General features: G+C 34.6%; 1 protein-coding gene and 1 pseudogene across 1 annotated transcript; one reads left to right on the plus strand and one right to left on the minus strand.

The window, feature by feature from the left end:
- Positions 1-1,354: 1,354 nt before the first annotated feature.
- On the minus strand, positions 1,355-6,052 carry LOC132032463 (uncharacterized; annotated as a pseudogene).
- Positions 6,053-10,483: 4,431 nt separating this feature from the next.
- LOC132032464 (signal peptide peptidase-like) lies at positions 10,484-18,462 on the plus strand. Its single transcript, XM_059422082.1, has 12 exons — positions 10,484-10,637; positions 11,229-11,329; positions 12,567-12,682; positions 12,787-12,938; positions 13,053-13,138; positions 14,127-14,254; positions 15,679-15,729; positions 16,338-16,424; positions 16,545-16,614; positions 16,972-17,108; positions 17,223-17,300; positions 18,230-18,462. Exons 2-12 carry the CDS (start codon positions 11,290-11,292, stop codon positions 18,302-18,304), a joined length of 1,020 nt encoding a protein of 339 aa, XP_059278065.1. The 5' UTR covers positions 10,484-10,637; positions 11,229-11,289; the 3' UTR covers positions 18,305-18,462.
- The last annotated feature ends 1,712 nt before the right edge of the window (positions 18,463-20,174 follow it).

A 20,174-nucleotide genomic window follows, 5' to 3' on the forward strand; every position in this document is an offset into this window, starting at 1 on the left:
AAATATTTTAAAAATTGAATACATGTAATGTCGGGTTAGTTTGGTTCGGTTTGACTTTTTTAGCTAAAAAACCAAACCAAACCAATTATGATCGGGTTTTCTTTTCAACAAAATCAAGTCAAAATGACCACTAGTCGAGTTTTTTTCTCAGTTTGAATAGATTTATCGATTTGGTGTAGTTTATCGGTTTATTTTGTTCACCCCTGCCGGTGAGGAAAGCACTCAAATAAGAGAACAGTAGTAACTCTGAGACCCACAATTAAATGTATAACAAGAATGAACTCTTGCTAAAACTAATGACTGTTCAGTCATGTCAACTTTAATAGAATAACTTAGATTGCATTCAGTTTTTCAAGAAGTCTTTCTTAAACTAATTTTCTCTTGCCTACTACACTGTATAATCACGTTCGATAATTAGTTACGTCATTATTTAAGAGAACCTAAGAGGGTGCTTACCTTTGACATTATTCAAACAGATCTTATGATACTTGCAAAATAAACAGATCTGACGACATTTGCAGCCTAATTCGCGTTGGTTTAAGAAAATGATGCCACTCTACATTTCATTGGTGCTTGAATCAGTCTTAAGAGGGTAACCAGTGGAGAAGCCAAAATTTTCGCTAAGGGGGTTCAAAATATGTAGAAGTAAACACACAAAAAGTCGAAGGGGGTTGACATTTTCTTAAATATACATAAAAATTATTTTAACCATGCATAAGTAGTATAATTTTTCGCCGAAGGAAAACCCCTTGGCTATGCCTGGCTCCGCCCCTGAGTGTAACCATATATAATTCATGTTTAATCTATTCCGGAAAAGGCTTAGGGCGAGGCTAAACCTCCCTCAAAGTCATGAAGTACCATAACTCTAAAACTGGTGATATTTCCTTAACTGGGAATTCATTAGCACCAATTATTAACCCCAAAAACAACAGGAAAGAAAGCACCGTCAACCCAAACTGTCACGCCAGCAATGGGAGCAGATAGTGAAACAGAACTAACGACAGATATTTAAAAACCTGAACCGACTGAAGTGATAACGTTTTGACCCTTTCTGAACTGCTCCAAAGAACTAACATGCATTTCTTTTGCATTGGGCTCTTTTATTAACTGACATAAATATCAGTTAGTCTGCCATTTTTTTTTTTCTGGACAGAAAAACTTCTAGCGGCTGAGCCACGACTTGGAAAACTTATCCCGTCCTCTATTGAATCAAATTGACAAATTCATTTCAGAAGTCCGAAAAAGAATACTTTCAAGAGGCGAACAAACTACGCCAAACAAATTCAATATTGTAACGGGGACACCAGTTATGCTAATCCTCCAATTATATTACCTCATTCGAACCATGGAAGAATTAAATAAAAACAATCACCTTTTGCAAAGGAGTTGAAGTTTTACCTAACAATGTACATCTAATGGTGAAAATAAGTCTCTTGCTTCCCCATTGTCATAAATTTATCTCCGAAAGATATAACAGGCATGAAATGGTTCATCGCAATTAGTAAATGCAGCATCTAAACTGTGGGCATTATTCTACAAACGAAAGAAACTAGATACTGTACAGTGGTGATTCATTATGTCATTATCTTTAAGTTAGAGATGGAGCAAACTCATATCCGACCAAGCCTCACCAAATGCTGTTGGTGCTTTTCAGCAGCCGCCTTATCAGCAGCTTCACGTTTGAGTGCTCTCTTTGCACGCCGGCCAACAGTTTCTTTAGGACCAGCAGCAGCGTCTTTCTTCTTAGCCTGGCGTGATGAAGAGCCAGCACCTAAATCCTGGGAGTTTGGACGATGAGCTGGCCTTGCTTCTTGCCTTCCTGCCCTGACATAACCATTATCGCCCCATCTCCTGTTGCCTATGCGGAGACTTGGTGAGCTAGTATAATAAAAGTCTTCTAGCTCTTCGTCATCCTCATATGCATATGCATAGAGGTGATCCATTTCATCATTGACTTCTAATTTCTCCTCCACGACCAAGGGTTTGAACCATGTTGCTCTCAGGAGAAGGCAGACGCTCTCCTCAAACATGTAGTCCTGAATACTGTTGAAAAGATCATGTTTTCTTAGGATAAAAATAACTAACCACAACTATGGAATGTTCAAAAACAAAATACTTCCTCTTTTCTAATTTATGTTACACTTTTCGCTTCTCGAAATTCATACTTCTTAATTTCAACAGTACATTTGGACATAAACTCTTTTAGTTTTCCGAAATAAAATTTACACATTTGAAAACTATGTAAGAAGTACTATAAGCTACAATAATTAATAGTTCAAAATATTTTTTAAAAAAAACATATGAAAAAAATGTGGTCAAAGAATAATTTGTTTGACTCTCAAAATTTGAACACTGTCACATGAATTGGGACGGTAACGAAAAATATACAAGGAGAAGACCTCAAAAAAGATTTTGATCCACGATACAACCCAAAAACATGCTTTTGACAAAACCCCCCATATTTTTCCGAGGACAATATAGATCTCTCTTAACTTGGAGATCCATTGCAAGGGATCTACCAAGAATTACTTATTTAGGTGACTTCAGATTAGATATGGATGGATGCATCTCTTGGAGCTTAGTAACACCAACAATGGTCAGATTCTTTAGAAGTAAACTTGTTGCATATTCAGAATAGAGAACTGGCAATTGACCAAAACAGACAACATTTACCACCCCATTTTTACTGGTCTACTTACCAAGGCAACAATACAGCTCTATGGTTCTTACTAAAATCAACTAGATAATTAGATAATTATGCTAGTGAATAAGACAATCGCAAATAGCCCATCAAGGCATCAACATAAAACAGATTAAGAAAACAAGCGATGGATCAAGAAAAAAAAGTTACAGTTTCTACTAATTTAACCTCTAATAAATACATTTTTTCCTCCTGGAAGAATTATGCACATGGTTTCACACTTATTAGTGCAAATAAGAATGTACATTAATATACTACACATGCCATATTATTAGCATCATCATGTATCACATATATTTAGACTAAAGAAACTTAAAACAACATAATCGATTACCTTCCATCAAGTGAGCGATGGATGTAGAGAAACTCAAATGGATGTTTACACTGAGGGCATGTTGGTTTCTCTTTGTAGGTTGCCCACCGAAGGATGCAAGTCACACTGAACACCAAATTAAGGATACATATTGCTGTCAGTACTTTCTCATTATTACCAAGAAGTAGATATACTGAAAAGCCATGGAGACTTAGAGGGCGATGCAAACATTAGAAGATTGTTACAGTATCTCTGAGAGGTCACCATTTATAGCAATATACGTCTAGTCATAAGAAGACCGTAATGAAGTCACATTTCGACCAAAAGCTAAGCAACTTAAACCTTTGTTCTTTTTTCAAGTAAGCTTATAGAACTTAACAGGTTCAGTCCAGCTGAAAACAGCAATGCATAATCTTTAAAAACCTAACAAACTAACACAAAGATCAATGCAATTTGATGCACAAAAGTCAATCATAAGTATTAACTAGACCGAATCCCCTGAAATCAACAAAAAGGCTATTAATACAACTGAAACAGAACATTCTTTCGGCGTAGAGCAGATTGAGCATAGAATCACTAGAACAGAGCTTGCTATTGATTGCGGAGAGGTAGTAAGAAAAACTACAGAAAATCATCACTCCTCCATACCATCACCACCCCCAGGGGGTGGGGGTGGAGGAGGAGTATATCTTGGGTAAGAAGTGGTAGAGAGAGAGAGAAACATTTTCTCTTCTTTTTTTTTTTTCCTTCCTGTTTTCACCTAACATAGAAAGCAAAAGGAAAGTAAGACAACAATTATGTGTCTTAGTTTGACTAGGCACGGAGTTTACGAAAATAAAGAAGACTTTTGAATTGTGTGGCCTTAAACTAAAGATATGTATAATGTACCAAGTTTCCATTTAATCTTGTGGTCTTAAACATCCCATGCGCAAGGTTGAAATTAAAGAATTGCCAAATTAAGAAAGAGGCATTTTCTTAAAACAGACTAAAAAGGAAAGTAAGACAACAAATTGAAACAGATGAAGTAGTTCATTTACCATCAATTTACTGCCATTTTGATAACCCTAATAACAAAAATACAACAAGCTATCTTTCTTGATAGTTTGATGCAAACCAAATGTAAGTGATTGGTTCCCCTAAACAGTAAACTGGATAAATCCTATCGGAAGCATGCTGAATTGTTGATCATATTTATGTAGATAACTAACAAACGTAGAATAATTAGCTCGGGACCAACTTTAAGTGATAAAATCTATCGAAAACAGTAAAACTGGATATGATCCTATCAGGGAGTGATGATCAAAATGGCAGTAAATAGATGGAGATTTGTTCTATATACAAACCAGTAGGCGTGCTTCAACCTTTTACAAGAGCAGTTTCTTGAAGCACTATCTTATTCAAACATATGGCACACACACCATGATGATTGTTCTCGCAGCCAACTTGGTGGCTTTCCTCAGAGATGCCCTTCATTTTCTGAAAATCAAAATTCACATCAATCAGCTTAACCTGTATCGTCTAATCAAATAACACAGCATAAAGCCTGTACCAACATGGAAAGATTATATTCTATATTTCTATTTGTTAAATAGTAACAAGCAACGCAACACGGGCCATAATCCGGTACCAAGATGGAAACAGGAAGAAAGGTTATTGCCATTAATGGAATTCAAATATCTTAACTCTCATTATAAGGATTCAAGGGCACCAAAAGATATTTAAACAAGGATCTCTAACTAACTGCTATATCCAAATTCCAAATACTTCTGATTGACCATTGTTTAAAGATTTCTATCACTTGAATATGCAAGAAATCTCTAGTAATAGAGAACCCCTAATTAATTTTTTTTATTTTTTATTTTTTCACAATTGTGGTGTCCGGGCTAGCTTGCGCACTTCTCGACTAGTTCCATGGGTTACCTAGAAATGGCCTAGTGTTTTTTTACCTCTACTGGAAATTGAACTTGAGACCTCATAGTTTTCAACCCACTTCATTGACCACTAGGCCATGCACTTGGGTGCTGCACCCCTAATTTGGATTGAAAGACATTATTGAGTATTAAAATAAAATGTGTTCAGCTAGAACATAATGATATTAATTGAAGATACTAATTGAACTTTTAATCAATAGATACTAATTAAACTTATAATAATCAATACTCCAATCTATTCAACGACATTAAGTCATAAGACCACATCAAATAGTTACGGGTTCGGCAGAGTCTGGTAGTTGTAGCTCAACTCCAATATTTGTATTAGGAAATTGAGTTAATATGTATAAATAATACATCCTGAATGCAGTATTTAGGGTTCGTTTGGCCATGGATAATTTTCACTTATCCGGAGTTGTATTTCGGAATCATGTTTGGACATAGGATTGTTATAATTTTCCGGAATTCGAAAAAATCCAAATACTTGTTTTCACATTTTTTCACTCCAAATCACTCACAAAAATACTAACATAATTTTCCAAGTTGTATTCATGTCCGGACACAACTCCAATTTGGAGTTACCATTTTTCAACTGTTTTTCCAAATACTAAATTTTTCATGTCCAAACTGGCACTTAGAACCCTGAATTTTGTCTCTGAGATCAAATCCAGCTAACACACAAATCAATTTAATCTCTATTACTTCTTGTAACACACAAATATAACCACAAACTTATTACTTCACCAATTATCAGAACCCTTTTGTAATATATTTCAATGAAAATGAACTTTGGTACACCCTTGGTACTCAAGTGACACACAAAAAAACAGTAAAGATAAAAATTTTAAAAAAAAATAGTAATAATTTTTGTAATTTTTTTTAATACCTGGTCTTGAATGGATAGATCCTGAATGTTATTCATCACGAGTTGTTGGCCCTCAACGTCAAGCTCCACAACTGTAGACATGGCCTAAAGATGGGATTTGAAAAGGGAAAAAAGAAAAAGAGAGAGATATGTACTATAACTAACTAATTTCACGTATATATTTATGTACAAGGGCTGTGAGGATAAAGAAATTTACAAGAAAACAAAGAGAGAGAGAGAGAGAGAGAGAGATTCTAGAGAATTATGCCTTTATTCCAAGAGAGGTTCGAACAGGTGAACGAAGCCGATGGAGATTGGGATTATGCTAATTTTTTATACCCCCCACCCACCCACCCTACATCAACTACCCCGTACCGCCTTAAGAGAGAGAGAGAAAACAATGGTGTGGAAGTAAGGTGTGTTGGTACTCCCTCGGTCCCAATTGAAATAATTGAGGTTTCACAAAATTAAGAAAATATTTAGTTCCCTTTCTTAATTTGCCCTTTGATACATTTTCATATCTTTATAATAATTATGTAAACCTTAAAGAAAAAAAAAATTAACTTAGAGTATTTTAGTCAAAACATCTTTTGATTTTTAGGAGCTAAACTTAAAACCTCAATTATTTTGGACAGGAAGAAGTATTAAGAAAATGTTTTTCATCAAAAATCTTATTTTGAAAAATAAGTGAGTTTCTTGTTTATTTCAAGTGTTTGATAAATAAGGAAAAAATATTACTCTAATGGTGTGTTCGATATGGAGAAAAATGTTTTCCTGAAAAATGTGTTCTTGGAAGTGAATTTCTACTTATTTTCTCATGTTGGGTTGGATAGTGAAAAAATAAGTGAATTTCTTAACTATTTTCTCATGTTCGGTTGGTTGGTAGAAAATATTTTCGCGCGCGCGCGGGAACCCACGAACCCCTACCTTTACGTATCCCACGGAACCCCGCGCGCGCGCGCGCGCGCGCGCGCGCAACGCCCACCCGCCCGCGCTCACCACCGCGCGCGCCGCACGCCACCGACCGCGCGCGCATTCCATCCAGCCTACCTTTGCCCCCCCGCACTCACTCCCAAATTTTTTATTTCATATATTTTATTTTATTTTATAAAAAAAAAATGAACTTTTTCTTCTTATCACTCCACACTTTCTCTCTCTCTCTCTCTCTCTCTCTCTTACCCACCCCCACACACACCCAACTACCCACCCTTAAATTTAACCACGCAAACTTTCAATTTTTATAAAGTTAAAATTAACTATGAAGCAGAAAATTCGGGAGGGAGGGTGTAGCAAATCAAAAACTTCTTTAAAAAAAAAAAAAAAATTGGAGGGGGGTAGCGTGTGCCTCAGTAAACCCAAAAAAAAAACTTTTCAAAACCTTTTTTTTTTAAGTTACTTTTTTTTGGAGGAGGTGGTGGGGTGTCGTAGAAAACCAAAAAAAAAAAAAAAAAAAAAAAACTTTTCAAAACTTTTAAAATAAAAATAAAAATTGAGGGGGTGTGGAGGGGTGGGTAGTGTAAAAAACCAGACAAAGAAACTTTTTAAAAAAATTTGGAGGGGGTGGGGATCTCAGGGACTGGGGGGTGAGGGGGACGGGTGGTGTAGAAAACCCAAAAAAATTTAAAAACTTTAAAAAGAAAATTTTAGGGTCGGGGTGGGGTGGGAGGTGTGTGGGGTTGTGGGAGTTCTTGGGGTTTGGTGGTTGGGGGTGGTAGGGTGATTGGTAAAATGTTAATTGTGGACTTGCTTTCTCTACTTCTATTAGGGAAGTCATTTTCTTTATTTTTAAGAAATTTGTTTTCCTAAAGAAAACGTTTTTCAAAAATTTTGACTAAAAAAAAAATGTTTTCCTTAATACCGAACACACCCTAAGAACATTTATATATAATGCAACAAACAATATGGGGTGGAATGAGGTGGGGAGGTTTGGGGTTACGAGTGGCTTGGCCAGATGGAATGAATAAAGGGACGGGGGTTGGAGAGCGTTGGAGGTGAGTAGGAAGAGAAACAATAAACTCGTAATATCGGCTTATAGAGAAACATTTTTACTCTTGCCATTAGAAGTGTTTCTTTATTTTTGAAAAACTTGTTTTTAGATGATGTTTTCCGAATATTTTTGTCAATTAAACATTAAAAAAAATTCTGGTAATGTTTGCCTCCGTACCAAACGCACCTTAATTTGATCAGAACTGTTACTCTATTTATCTTGTCTCGAATTAAAAGACAAAATTACAAATGTCTGCTAAAACAATTGTGTTGACATAATGACATTTGGATGACCTTCAAACAATCCACGAAAGATCCCTTTACCAGGTATCCAATTTTGATTTTTTTTTTTTTTTGCTAAAATTATTGCTTATCTCACACTTCCTCTTTTTCAAATTATTTATATTGATTCTCTTTTACATATTCTTAGAAAAACACTAATTAAGAGCGTTTGGATTTATTTATTATTTGTCTAAATATATAATTTCTCTTCATTAGATATTACTTTATTTATGTGTTATCTTGAGGTATTAGTTGTCTTCAAAAATAATTATTGCTAAGGATAATATGAGGGAAAAAATTAATTCCATCTTGAACTTCTTAAATGACAAATAATCTGCGATTACTATTTAAAAAAAAAAAAAACACGGCAATTAATTTGAGACCCAAGTGTATGGGGTTGGTCTATGTTTGCTCTTCAAGTATAACCTTAAACATCTTTAGTGCAATTAACTGTTTAGTAGAACATTTTTGGCATTTTTTTTTTTTTTTTTTTTTTTTTTTTTTTAATAAGTCTCTTTATTTTAAAAAAGTGAGGTGTTCCGACCAAATTTTAGAAGAGAAATAATTACTTTTTAGGGGCTAATAAATCGGTTTCCGAAGCTAAAAAAATAATTTTGCCCAAAAACACTTTTTTTTTTGAAAAATACTTTTGAAAAAAATACACTTAGAAGCACTTTTTTAAAAAGCTTGAAATCTTAATTGTTGTTCAAAATACTTTTTAAATTAATTGACTAAGAAAACACAAACTGATTTTCGTCAACAACACTATTTTGAAAAGTACTTTTAAAAAAAATATTTTTTAAAATAAGTTGATTTTAGAAATTTGGTCAAACAGGCTAAATTTTGTTAAATAGGAGCACGTTTGATCACCCTAATAGAACTAATTTAAAAAGTATGGGTAGATAAAATCGAAAAATCAAACCTAGCAATTAATTTAGTTCTTCGGTTAATGTGCTAACCGAATTAATTAGGTTCTTCGGTTCCGATTTTTTGATTCGATATTAACTTTAAATACTTCCATTTTCGGTTCGATACTCACTTTTAAGATCTCGGTACTCTTCAGGTTAATAATTATGGAGGCAAATTGCTAAGGGGAGATTCCCAAGTCACTATGAAATATCGTGGCATTGAATTTATTAGCGATACGATTGAAGCTATTTGCATAAGTCTATTATTATTTTTTTATTCGTATTTGCATAATCTTATTGGAGTAATATAATACTAAGTGATGATTCATATAGCCTTTCTTAACTCCCTGTTTGGATGGTTGTTCAAGTATGATTTCGTTATTACATTGTTTTTTACATGAAATGGTATTTGTTTCGTTATTTTTAAAATTATATTATATGATGTTATAAGTAAATTGTAATTTATTGGTTATATAACTATAAAAAAAATTTAATTTTTTGAAATAGCATGTTGGTGATTTTACGTAATTACATATTTCATTTACCCGTTATCTTCCCCCCCCCCTCCATCGACATCTAAACCCACCCCCTTACCTCGCCCCTCGCGTTGGGTGGACCTAATCTATTAGGAGAGGGGGCACGTGCGCCCTTTAACTTCGGAAAAAAAACTATGTATATGTGTGTGTGTGTATATATACATTAGAATTCACATCGGGGAAAAAGGACCCTCTAACATATTTGTCGAGGTGACCACCCACTTGTGGTTCGCGTGCCTCGGGCTCTGTTTTCGGCCTTGACCTGAGTTCGATTAGGTGCGGCAACATTTTTTTTTTTTTTTTTTTGCACTTTCGTTTTCAGTTGATAATTGAAAAAAATGCATAAAAAGAGGCGTTCTCATGAGTTTCGAATAGACAACCTATCACATGGAAAGGGGTGCCCAAACCACCAGTGCGCGAAAAAAGTTTCATCCATATGTACCATTTAATTTGTATTATATGTTAGTATATTGGTTCTATGGGTGTTTTAATATAATTTCGAGCCAGTATTACATGGCGTCTCTCTCTTATTAGCATTCTCTATGTCTTTGGTGATAAAGTCCGATAACTGAATCACTAGATTAAATCTCTCTGCCTACCCTACTTATTTTTTTAAAGGATTCATATTTTATACTACGTAATTTATTAATATATATAAATAAACTAATTTATAATTACGGGCTAAGGCTATTCTAGAAAACTTATAGTAGTATGTTATTATATAATGTATCCTGATAGAATAAATAATAAAAATGTTATTAATAACAACAGTTATCTGATCTGTCGAATATTGTGATACGTTAAACCGGTATAATGTCTGTCTGTCTGATCACCTCCACGTAATATTGCATAGAGTCCCAAGTGTCATAATTTGTCAGGAGGTTGACGTGGCAGCCTCCTGATTGGTTGAGACAACCAATTTACACGTGCCTCTCCCAATAGAAATCTTTCAAATCCCCAAATTAAACAGTTAATTGACTTATTTAACTCAAAACTTAAAACCCCTAATTTGACTTTAAAACAAAAGTCAAAATTAAAACGTTACAAAAATCTTTCTTATTGAAAAATCTCTCTTGATCTGTGTACCCTTTAGATCAGTTTACTTCTGTTGTAAGGTAAAAATGAATAAAAACTTTCTAATGCATATGTTTTGACTTAATGTTTGGGAATAATTATTGTTTCTTGAATTGTGTTTTGCATGTATTTTTTTTTAAAATATAAAGTATTGCCTTTAAGCGAATTGGTCTTTTTTAATTGATATGATATGGGTTTTTTGTTTGAAATTTTGAATTTTGAATTGGGATTTTTTTTTTTTTGAAAATTTTGATTTTTGAATATTTTATTGGGGTTTGTTTTTTTTTTTTTTTTTTTTGAAATTTGGATTTTTTTTTGAAATTTTCAATTAATTGGGTGTCCATGTTTTTAGAGGTAAATCATGCAATTAAGAGATTTTTTTTTTTTTTAAAATAAAATATTTTCAGTTGATTTGTTTCCATTTTTAGAGGCAAATTTATTAATTTCCTAAACTTGGGTTTTTGTTGAAATGTTCAGAGAGATAAATCTTGATAAGATTATACTTCTCTAAATTTTGGTGAGAAATATTGCTAAAGATTGCATCTTTTTCCTTTACATTAATGTTTTAAGACCTGATAAGATGTAAATATTGATTATTGTTACTGATACTTCTTTTTTGTGGTTTGTTGTAGCTTATCTCTTGTTATTGTGGGACGAAAACGGAGAGTGTTTTTGAGTTAATAGTCGGCGAGGATGATGAATAGCGAGCGATTAGCAAATGTCGCTTTAGCAGGTTCGATTTGATTCATTCGTGTTTATCTTGTTGCAATTTGATTCATGCTAGAATTTTTAGTTTATGGGTTCTAGACGACTATTCTTGTTGCTTACTGGGTTCTGAATAGATTATTTGTACTATTAACTTAATTTTTTAACGCAAATATAGGGTTTGAATCAAAGTTACTTGGTTCTGCCGGGCCTGCATTTACCAATATGGCTCCCCCCTGGTTCATGAATGTTTCTTTTGGTAACCAATAGTATAATGAGTTTGATTTATTTTTGTGATAACTTGGAAATGAAGGAATTTTTGTGCAGGATATGAGATGAGCAACAGTGTTTATTGAGTTTCTTTTGATAAATCTTTAGAACTCGCGAGTCTTAAGTTTCTTCTTAAATTATGAGGAACAGATTTATGAGTGTTTGGATGTGTGTCATTTAGATTCGCAGAGATAATAGATGCTACAACTGTATATGTATGATTTTGTGCTAAATATTTTTTCCCACTTTAGATTTGTTGTAACACATATTAGTTCCGCTATTCCAATGTAATACTTCTATCCCTTATGCTTGTCAAAGACCTAATATCCGACTCTAAAACTGCTATAGTATTTTGTTGCTCATTGGAAGAGATCAAAACTGTGGAAATTCTTGTTGGCTTCACGTTACTGTATTTCTTAAGCTTGTTGACTTTAATACGTTGTTTATATCAAATGGTGCGGCGGGCCCACAGGCATCATTTTATAAATTTGTGCTTCTGAAGTAGGCATTGGGCTTATTCTTTAAGGGACCTATGGGACCTTCCTTGTTACTCTTGAACTTCAATGCATGTCGAGCAAAATTTACTTTACTAGGTTAAGTGATGTTTGGGCCTCGCTGACCCGAACTACTTTGGGAATTAAGGCGTAGTTGATTGCTCGATTGATATGTGTGTGTGTGTGTGTGCATATATATCCCCTAGTTTTATATATATATATATATATATATGACAATACTTTCTTGATTCTTGTTTCTTGGTTTTCTCTGCAATCAACTTTCCTTGTTAGTTTTGAGCTGCCAGAATTTGATGATTGCTGTTGTCCCTTTTCATTTTTTCCACCCTTCCCCCGGTGCATCATGTTTGTGATTAGAAACAAGTTTCTGGTTGTATGGAATGTGGAGAGAAGGAAAGCCTGCTGGTTATTCCAAATCTCATTCGATATTTCATTTTTTTGGGATTACCTTGAGAACTCTTGCTTTTTTGCTGTGAATTTCAGGTTTGAGTTTGGCACCACTGGTTGTGAATGTGGACCCAAATTTAAATGTTGTATTAACGGCTTGCCTCACTGTTTATGTGGGTTGCTACCGTTCTGTTAAGCCAACTCCACCTTCGGTAATATTCCCGGGACTCCAAGTTTTAGCCTCCCTTTTATTTGTTTATTTGTTTTACACACACACACACACACACACACATACTTGTCCTATTCTACTTTGTAGGAGACAATGTCGAATGAACATGCAATGAGATTCCCCTTGGTTGGAAGTGCAATGCTCTTGTCGTTGTTCTTGCTTTTTAAGTTCCTCTCAAAAGACCTGGTTAACGCTGTATTGACGTGCTACTTTTTTGTACTTGGGATTGCTGCTTTTTCGTATGTTCTTTCCGTATGGATCATTCTACTATGCTTAATATATTCTTTTCCAATTTTCTAAGAAGTAGTTTCGTCATATGTATTTATATCATCCCTTTCTTTGGTGCTTTGCAGTGCAACACTGTTACCTGCTATCAAAAGATTCTTGCCGGAAAAGTGGAATGAAGATCTCATAATATGGCACTTCCCATATTTCCGCTGTACGGACCACCTCTTTCTTCTCTTGCAAAATTACTAGTTGGTGACTTATTCTTTCTTTTTTTCCCCAAAAGATTTTGAATCGTGGTTTTGCTTACTGTAAAATCATTATTGAATGGCATTTCCCCACATCCCTACTGTGTGGTACACCTTCATCACTCTTCTGAAAATGGCATTTGATGACTGAACTTCTCTTTTCTTTAATCAAGTATGGTAGTCCTTTTTTCCCCTTTCCAAAGTGGAGTAGCTCATAAAATGGTACTTACCATATTTCTTTTATGTGACATATTCTTGGCTATTCTGACAGCATTAATTGGACCCTACATCTTCGTAAAATTCTGAGGCTTTGAAGTTGCTATATGTTTCCTCATTTGCTTATTTTTATTAGTAGAGTCAGTATAATAAGTATTGTTGGCTTTCCATTATTGATGTATTAGATTCAATATAGGATTAGAATAGTAGAGTCTTGGAGTACTTTTGTAGATATGGTTTCAGTACAACCTATGTAGTGTTTTGTTCATATGGAATACAATACAGTTACCAGTTTAAATATAGGATTAAAAAATAATATGGATTGTTGGCTGTTATGGTGATTGGTGCTCCTTTTCTAAAATTGTGCCATAAGAACTATTTTCTTGTGTCTTCTTATATGGTTTTGATGAGCTTGCACTTGTGAATCTTTAAGTCATATAATTATGCGTTTGAACGAATCGACTAGCTTGTTGGGGTTTTGATATCGTACATGAGATATTTTCTGAACTTCTAAGAAGAAATTCAGTTTTCCAGTCTGGTCCATTTTCAACTTGAAGCATGGGCACATTCAAACTTAAAAATTTTGAGGGATCTAGGGTTGTAATGTTGACATTGTTCGAGCATTTTGTTATTTTTTCTTTTTGAATAAAGATTTTCTTCAATCCATTGACTGGACTTCGTTGGTTTTCTGCCTTTTCTTTTTCTCTAGATATGATGTTGTATTTGTTTCTTTCTCAGCTTTGGAGGTTGAGTTCACAAGGTCCCAGATTGTTGCTGCAATTCCTGGAACTATCTTCTGTGCATGGTATGCTAAACAGAAGCATTGGCTAGCTAACAATGTATTAGGCCTTGCATTTTCTATTCAGGTTTGTCTACAGAACTAGCATTGTTACATTATCTGTTGCTTTCATATATATATATATATACATATATATCTATATATATATATCTTTTCTATATATATGTTTGGACATATATATATATGAATGTTTATTTCTGTTAACAAAGCTTGTTACTACATTGCTGCAGCTAGTTCTGTCACCATTGTGTTTTGCATCTATTATAAATTGTAGATCTTGTTTTGATTACTAGAGCTAGTGATGTTTGATTGATCTTGCTTCATTTTCTGCATAAATTTTGTTTTGGTTCTTATTTAGCAAAAACAAATTCTACTTTGTAGTTTTTCCACTTGTTTTGGCAAAAATATATCTTTGCGTCAACCATTTCTCTAGGATTTTTGTACATGAATCTCTCTCTCTCTCTCTATTAGGATGTCTATCAACCATCGAAATCCAATGAATTTAGCCCATTCTTTTTTGAGCACCCAAGGGTGTGGCCTAGTGGTCAATAAAGTGGGAGGAGAACCATGAGCATCTAAGCCTTGGTGGACGGAGATGCATGGTACCTATGTTGCTTAGACTCTTCACTTATGGTGCCGCATCCGTTTCGACACGACATCGGTGTGGGATCCGTACCCGATCTGGTCATCCAATTTTGGGTACTTGACCAAAGTCGAGGGAGAAATTCTGGACAGATTCAATGATTTATGTAATCAAAACAAAAGCTATGGTGAAATTGAAGAAAATGGAATAACTTGTATATAGAAATTTCTATGTCACTCATTTTCCTTTTATATCCTTCTGAGATTCTCCTCTTGATCAATATTTTCTCCTCAAGTTCTCCACATAATATCTCATAATTTAGGTTTTATAACTCTATTTTTAGAATTTTGAATTATTTTTGCGGAATCCCTGCACCCGTATCCGTACCCACGAAGGTTAAAATTTAGATGATGATGAATCCGACCTCTAGATTTGTACCCGTATCCGACACCCACAGTAGAGTCCGAGCAACATAGCATGGTACCTGTTGCTGGTGGGAGGTAGTAGGTATACCGTGGAGTTAGTCGAGGTGAGTGCAAGCTGACTCGGAGACACACAATTTTCAAAAAGAAAAAAAATTAGCCCATTCCTTTTAATCGTTACTTCTAGATAGGTTATATAGATTGTTAGTTCAACTTACATTCATTTAGTACAGTTTACTTGTCTATGAGTCCTCTATTGCCCACAAACGTTCCTGATATCCTTTGGAAGAAGCTCATATGTTTACATAGCTTATCACTACCATTTTGATCCACAATGACCCTTGCTGACTCACTTTCTCCACTGGTTTGATTTTTTCCATTTCATAGGTAGATGTTTCTTATCTGTACAAAAGTTCAAGGTGGCCATTCCGCAGTTTTTATTACATAACTGAAGTATTGACTTTGTTTTGCCATTTTAACTTGCAGGGAATTGAAATGCTTTCACTTGGATCATTTAAGACTGGTGCCATACTATTGGTAAGGGGAAAGGTTTTACTTTAATATGTAATAATTAGTTGAGCATAGTTCAGAGGTGTCATTCTGTTTGTTTTAATTGGGCTCAAACTGCACGACCAAATAGTTGAAGTGGGACCCTTCAACGAGCCATCTCTTAAGGTGTGCATTACATAATCACGTCCTTTTTCTCATGTATAACACTAAGGGTGTCAAAACTAGCCCATGAAAACATGAGCCGCCAACCCCCTCAAGTTTGTGTTGGTCAATGATCCCTCCATTTATTAGCCAACCCATTTTAGCCCCAACCCGTTTCAGCCAATCTAAAAATTGGGCTGATATGTAGCCGAAATTGACCCATGGAATTGGGTGGGTTGGGTTATGACCTGCATTTTAGGCTTTTTAGCCAATCCGTTTCAGCCCAATTAATTGACACGCCCATTGATTAACTCAGCCCATTTTGACCTGCCCAAATTAGCCCAACCCACCCATTTGACACCGCTATATAAAACCTAGTGGTCAAGAAGTTAAAAGAGTGCCCCGAGGTTTATATGACATTGGTTCTGGCACTTCCTCTATGCATTAACTTAATTGTCTTTGTGCTGAAACTATGCTATGATCTGTTGCTGCAGGCTGGACTTTTTGTGTATGACATCTTCTGGGTCTTTTTTACCCCAGTGATGGTTAGTGTTGCTAAGTCTTTTGATGCTCCTATCAAGGTGCGTATTGTATTTTTTCTTTTTCATTTAGCTTTTCTTCCAATTTGTTACTAGAGATATTTTAGATATTTTTCGTCATTTTTACTGTATGGTGGTAGTCATAATTTTTATTTTTTGCAGCTTTTGTTCCCCACCCCAGATTTGAAACGTCCCTTTTCAATGCTGGGTCTCGGTGATATTGTAATTCCTGGTATAACATCCTTCACTGTTTCTTTTAAGTTGCTTTTTCATCGACTACAGATGCCGTTTTATGGATTTGCAATAGAGGACTTTATCCATCGCTGAACTTACTCTGTTTCTTACCTCCCATTATCAGTTGGGATAATACCTTCTTGGGCCACCCTAAAAATAATAGCCGGCAAATGTATATGTTTTGTATATTAAGTATAAATATACATATTGTATACATAAATATACATATAATATCATAGTATATACATAATCAGTGTATATGTTTTGAATATTTAGGCTAGCATCCGTAATTAATTTCGAATGAAAAAAGGCCTTAGTTGTTTTGTCATAAAATAGTAATTATCCTGTTATTCAGGCATTTTTGTGGCATTGGCACTGCGCTTTGATGTCTCCAGAGGGAAGGAGCCTCAATACTTTAAAAGTGCATTTTTGGGATACGCAGTTGGTGTGGTTTCAACCATTATTGTTATGAACTGGTTTCAAGCTGCACAGGTTGGTGTCCCAGAAAAGCTTTTCTGTTTTATTCCTGTAGCAGGGCTATGGTACTCTTATTTTTCAAGCTTCTAGTTATCTGATGCACTCTGTTTACTCATTTCTTTTTTCCAGCCCGCATTGTTATATATTGTTCCAGCTGTAATTGGATTTTTGGCCGTGCACTGCATTTGGAATGGGGATGTGAAGCCGGTAAACTTTTCTTTTGATAATCTATAATTTCCTCACACCATTTGCTTCTGTCTTACTGTTTATGGGCCTTTTGAATGCGTGTTTATTCTTTACTCCAAATTGCGAGGGGTTATGGATATTGGATTCAGTCCTTGTTGTTTCGGCCAAAAAAAATATTGACATCGTTTAGGAGTAGATAAGAGAAAAGCTTTCTTCACGGTTTGTTTTGAACTAGGGAAAGGGAGAGAACAGTAAAGATGAAAAATGCAAAGACAATGAAGGAAAATCCTACTCAGTTTGGTTTGAAAAGAAAGTAGTGGGAATTATTGTAATTGTGCATTTTTCTCCGCTCATTTTTGTCATATTTTGATAACAGTGGTGTCCAGACCAACTTGCACGCTCCTCGATTATTATGTCGAGTACCTGCCATCTTCCACCGGCACATGTATCGAATAACTTTGCTAAGGTTTAGGTTTAGGCAAATGGAAAGAAATCACCTACCTTATTTTTTTATTTTTATTTTTTATTTTTACCTATGTTGGGATTTGAACTTGTTTCTTCATGGTTTTCATCTCACTTCATTGACTACTATGCCACGTGTGGCCTCCTCTCATTTAATCAAATTACGTGTCTTTAAGGGAAGAATAATCTCTAATCTTGTTTTATCATCTCCTTTACCCAAACCAAACTCTAGAAGAGAAGTGAAAACTACCCCTACCTTTCTTTACTACCCCTACCTCTCTTTAGAACTCCCTTAGCTTCTGTATTTCAACATGCATTAAATATGATTTTTACTTCATAAAAACCCAAAAAAAAAAAAAGAAAAAAAAAAGGAAGAGTTAAAGATGACTTTTCTTATGAGAGCAACACCGGATGGGGTTTCTTCTAAAGCTCTAAACATTACATTTTTCATTCAAGCTGAATTGTATTCTTGGTTTTTGGTTGAGCAGTTGTTGGAGTTCGATGAGTCGAAAACACAGAGCACTGAAGAAGTCGCCGCCAAAGAGAGCAAGAAAGTAGAGTAGTGAGGCTAAGAAGACTTTCAGTAGGATATATGACCTTCCAACTGCAGAAATTGTTGGTTAAGGGAAAATCTTTTTGTTGTACTAGATTATTATTAGTGCAACACTGATGAGATTGGCTTCATATGTTATTTATCCAAAACAATTCAATCGTCAATCTTGGAACATTTTTTCCCTACACCATTAGATTTGAAGTGGTTTGGGGATTGAGGCATAGTTGTTATTTACCAATGGTTGATCTATGGGTACCTCAATACAGATTCGTGCATATCGTCCCCGGACATAGCTGATTAAGTGCGTCTAGTTTTAGAAGTTGTCTTATACTGTTGCCAAGTTTCTTTAGAATACCTGGATCATAAAATTCAAGTGGTAACTCGAGTAGTTCGAAGTGAACCTTACACCTTATAGGTTATGGATTCGATTTGTGGAATCAATTACTGATGCTTATTTCAGGATAAATTGTCTACCTCACATTCCTTTTTATGCACCGAACTGTCATTTTATTAACTTAGGGAATCTGATCCAAATCACGTTGTGCGTTAGTTGCGCCTCATATGCTACGAATTTTCGTTCCCACCTTTTTACTGAAAAAAAAAAAAATGGTTGACGACGAACCAAAGACCCTTGTGTATGGTTGTATGCATATTTTCCTCATTTTTGAACTTGATGAGAAATTAATCATACTTAATACCTGAAGGGGTCGTTTGGTTGGAAATAAGTTATCCCAGGATAACTTATCCTGAGATTAGTTATTCCACCTCCTACAGGGATAAAATAACACTACAATTTCGAGGTAACTAATCCCGGGATTAGTTATACCACCATTTTATCCCAACCAAACGTTGAATAAATTCATCTCAAATATAATTCCAGAATTATTTATCCTTATCCTTTGTACCAAACGAGCCCTAAGTTAATCAATAGTACCATAGTTAGAATTTAGCAACATGGGCTATCTCTTAGGGTTTGTGAGTTCTAAGAGAAGGGGAGCTACAGACAGGGGCGGATCTACGTATTGTCGAGGGTGTTACCCTCGGTTAAAAATTACAGTATATATGTAAGGTAAATTTTCTGTGTTTATGTGCATATATTAACTTTTGAACACCCTCGACAAAAAATTATAGTGTATATTTAGCTCCCTTTTTTTTCCGAACACCCTGAATGAAAATCCTGGATCAGCCACTGGCTACAGAGGACAAAGAGCTTAAGGATCTATATGATATTTCTAACAAAATATCTTTATTGACTAAAAGGTTGATTCTCAGGATCAACAAGCCTGAAGTTTCATTATATTTTAGTTTTCTTTTATTCTTTTCTTTTTGTTTTTTTCCCTTGAATTATATTCGTTTAGGATGTGTTTGGTACGATAGAAAGACATTTTTCATGGAACATATCTTCCTGAAAAAGAATTTCAATTTTTTTTTTTTTTGGTTTTGGCGTGATTGAAAAATATTTTCAAAAATTATTATACTATTAAAATTAATAATAATATCTGTATTGAGACTGTTGAAATGTTTAGTAACAATGATTAAAAATTAAGATTAACTGCTAGTTGAAGCAAATAATATGAAATGAGAAGTCAAGATAGTTGTAAGACCAGAAAATATTTTCTGATAACCATATATCAGAAAATGACTCCATGGAAAAAAAAAATTCCTGAAAAACAACTTCCGTCATACCAAATTAAGTGTGTGTTCTTGGTACTGAATGCATGATTGACAATATCAATTCGTTTTTCAATTTATTCGTGATGATTCTCTTGAAAGTAGAAAATTGAAAAAAGTCGTGAATTAGTTCTTTATACCAAATTACTGGCCTAAAATCTACTTATAACGTATGTATAATAATCTTCTTATAGTGTTACACTGAAGCT

Source organism: Lycium ferocissimum, chromosome 10 (genome assembly GCF_029784015.1).
Source record: "Lycium ferocissimum isolate CSIRO_LF1 chromosome 10, AGI_CSIRO_Lferr_CH_V1, whole genome shotgun sequence".
NCBI lineage: Eukaryota > Viridiplantae > Streptophyta > Magnoliopsida > Solanales > Solanaceae > Lycium > Lycium ferocissimum.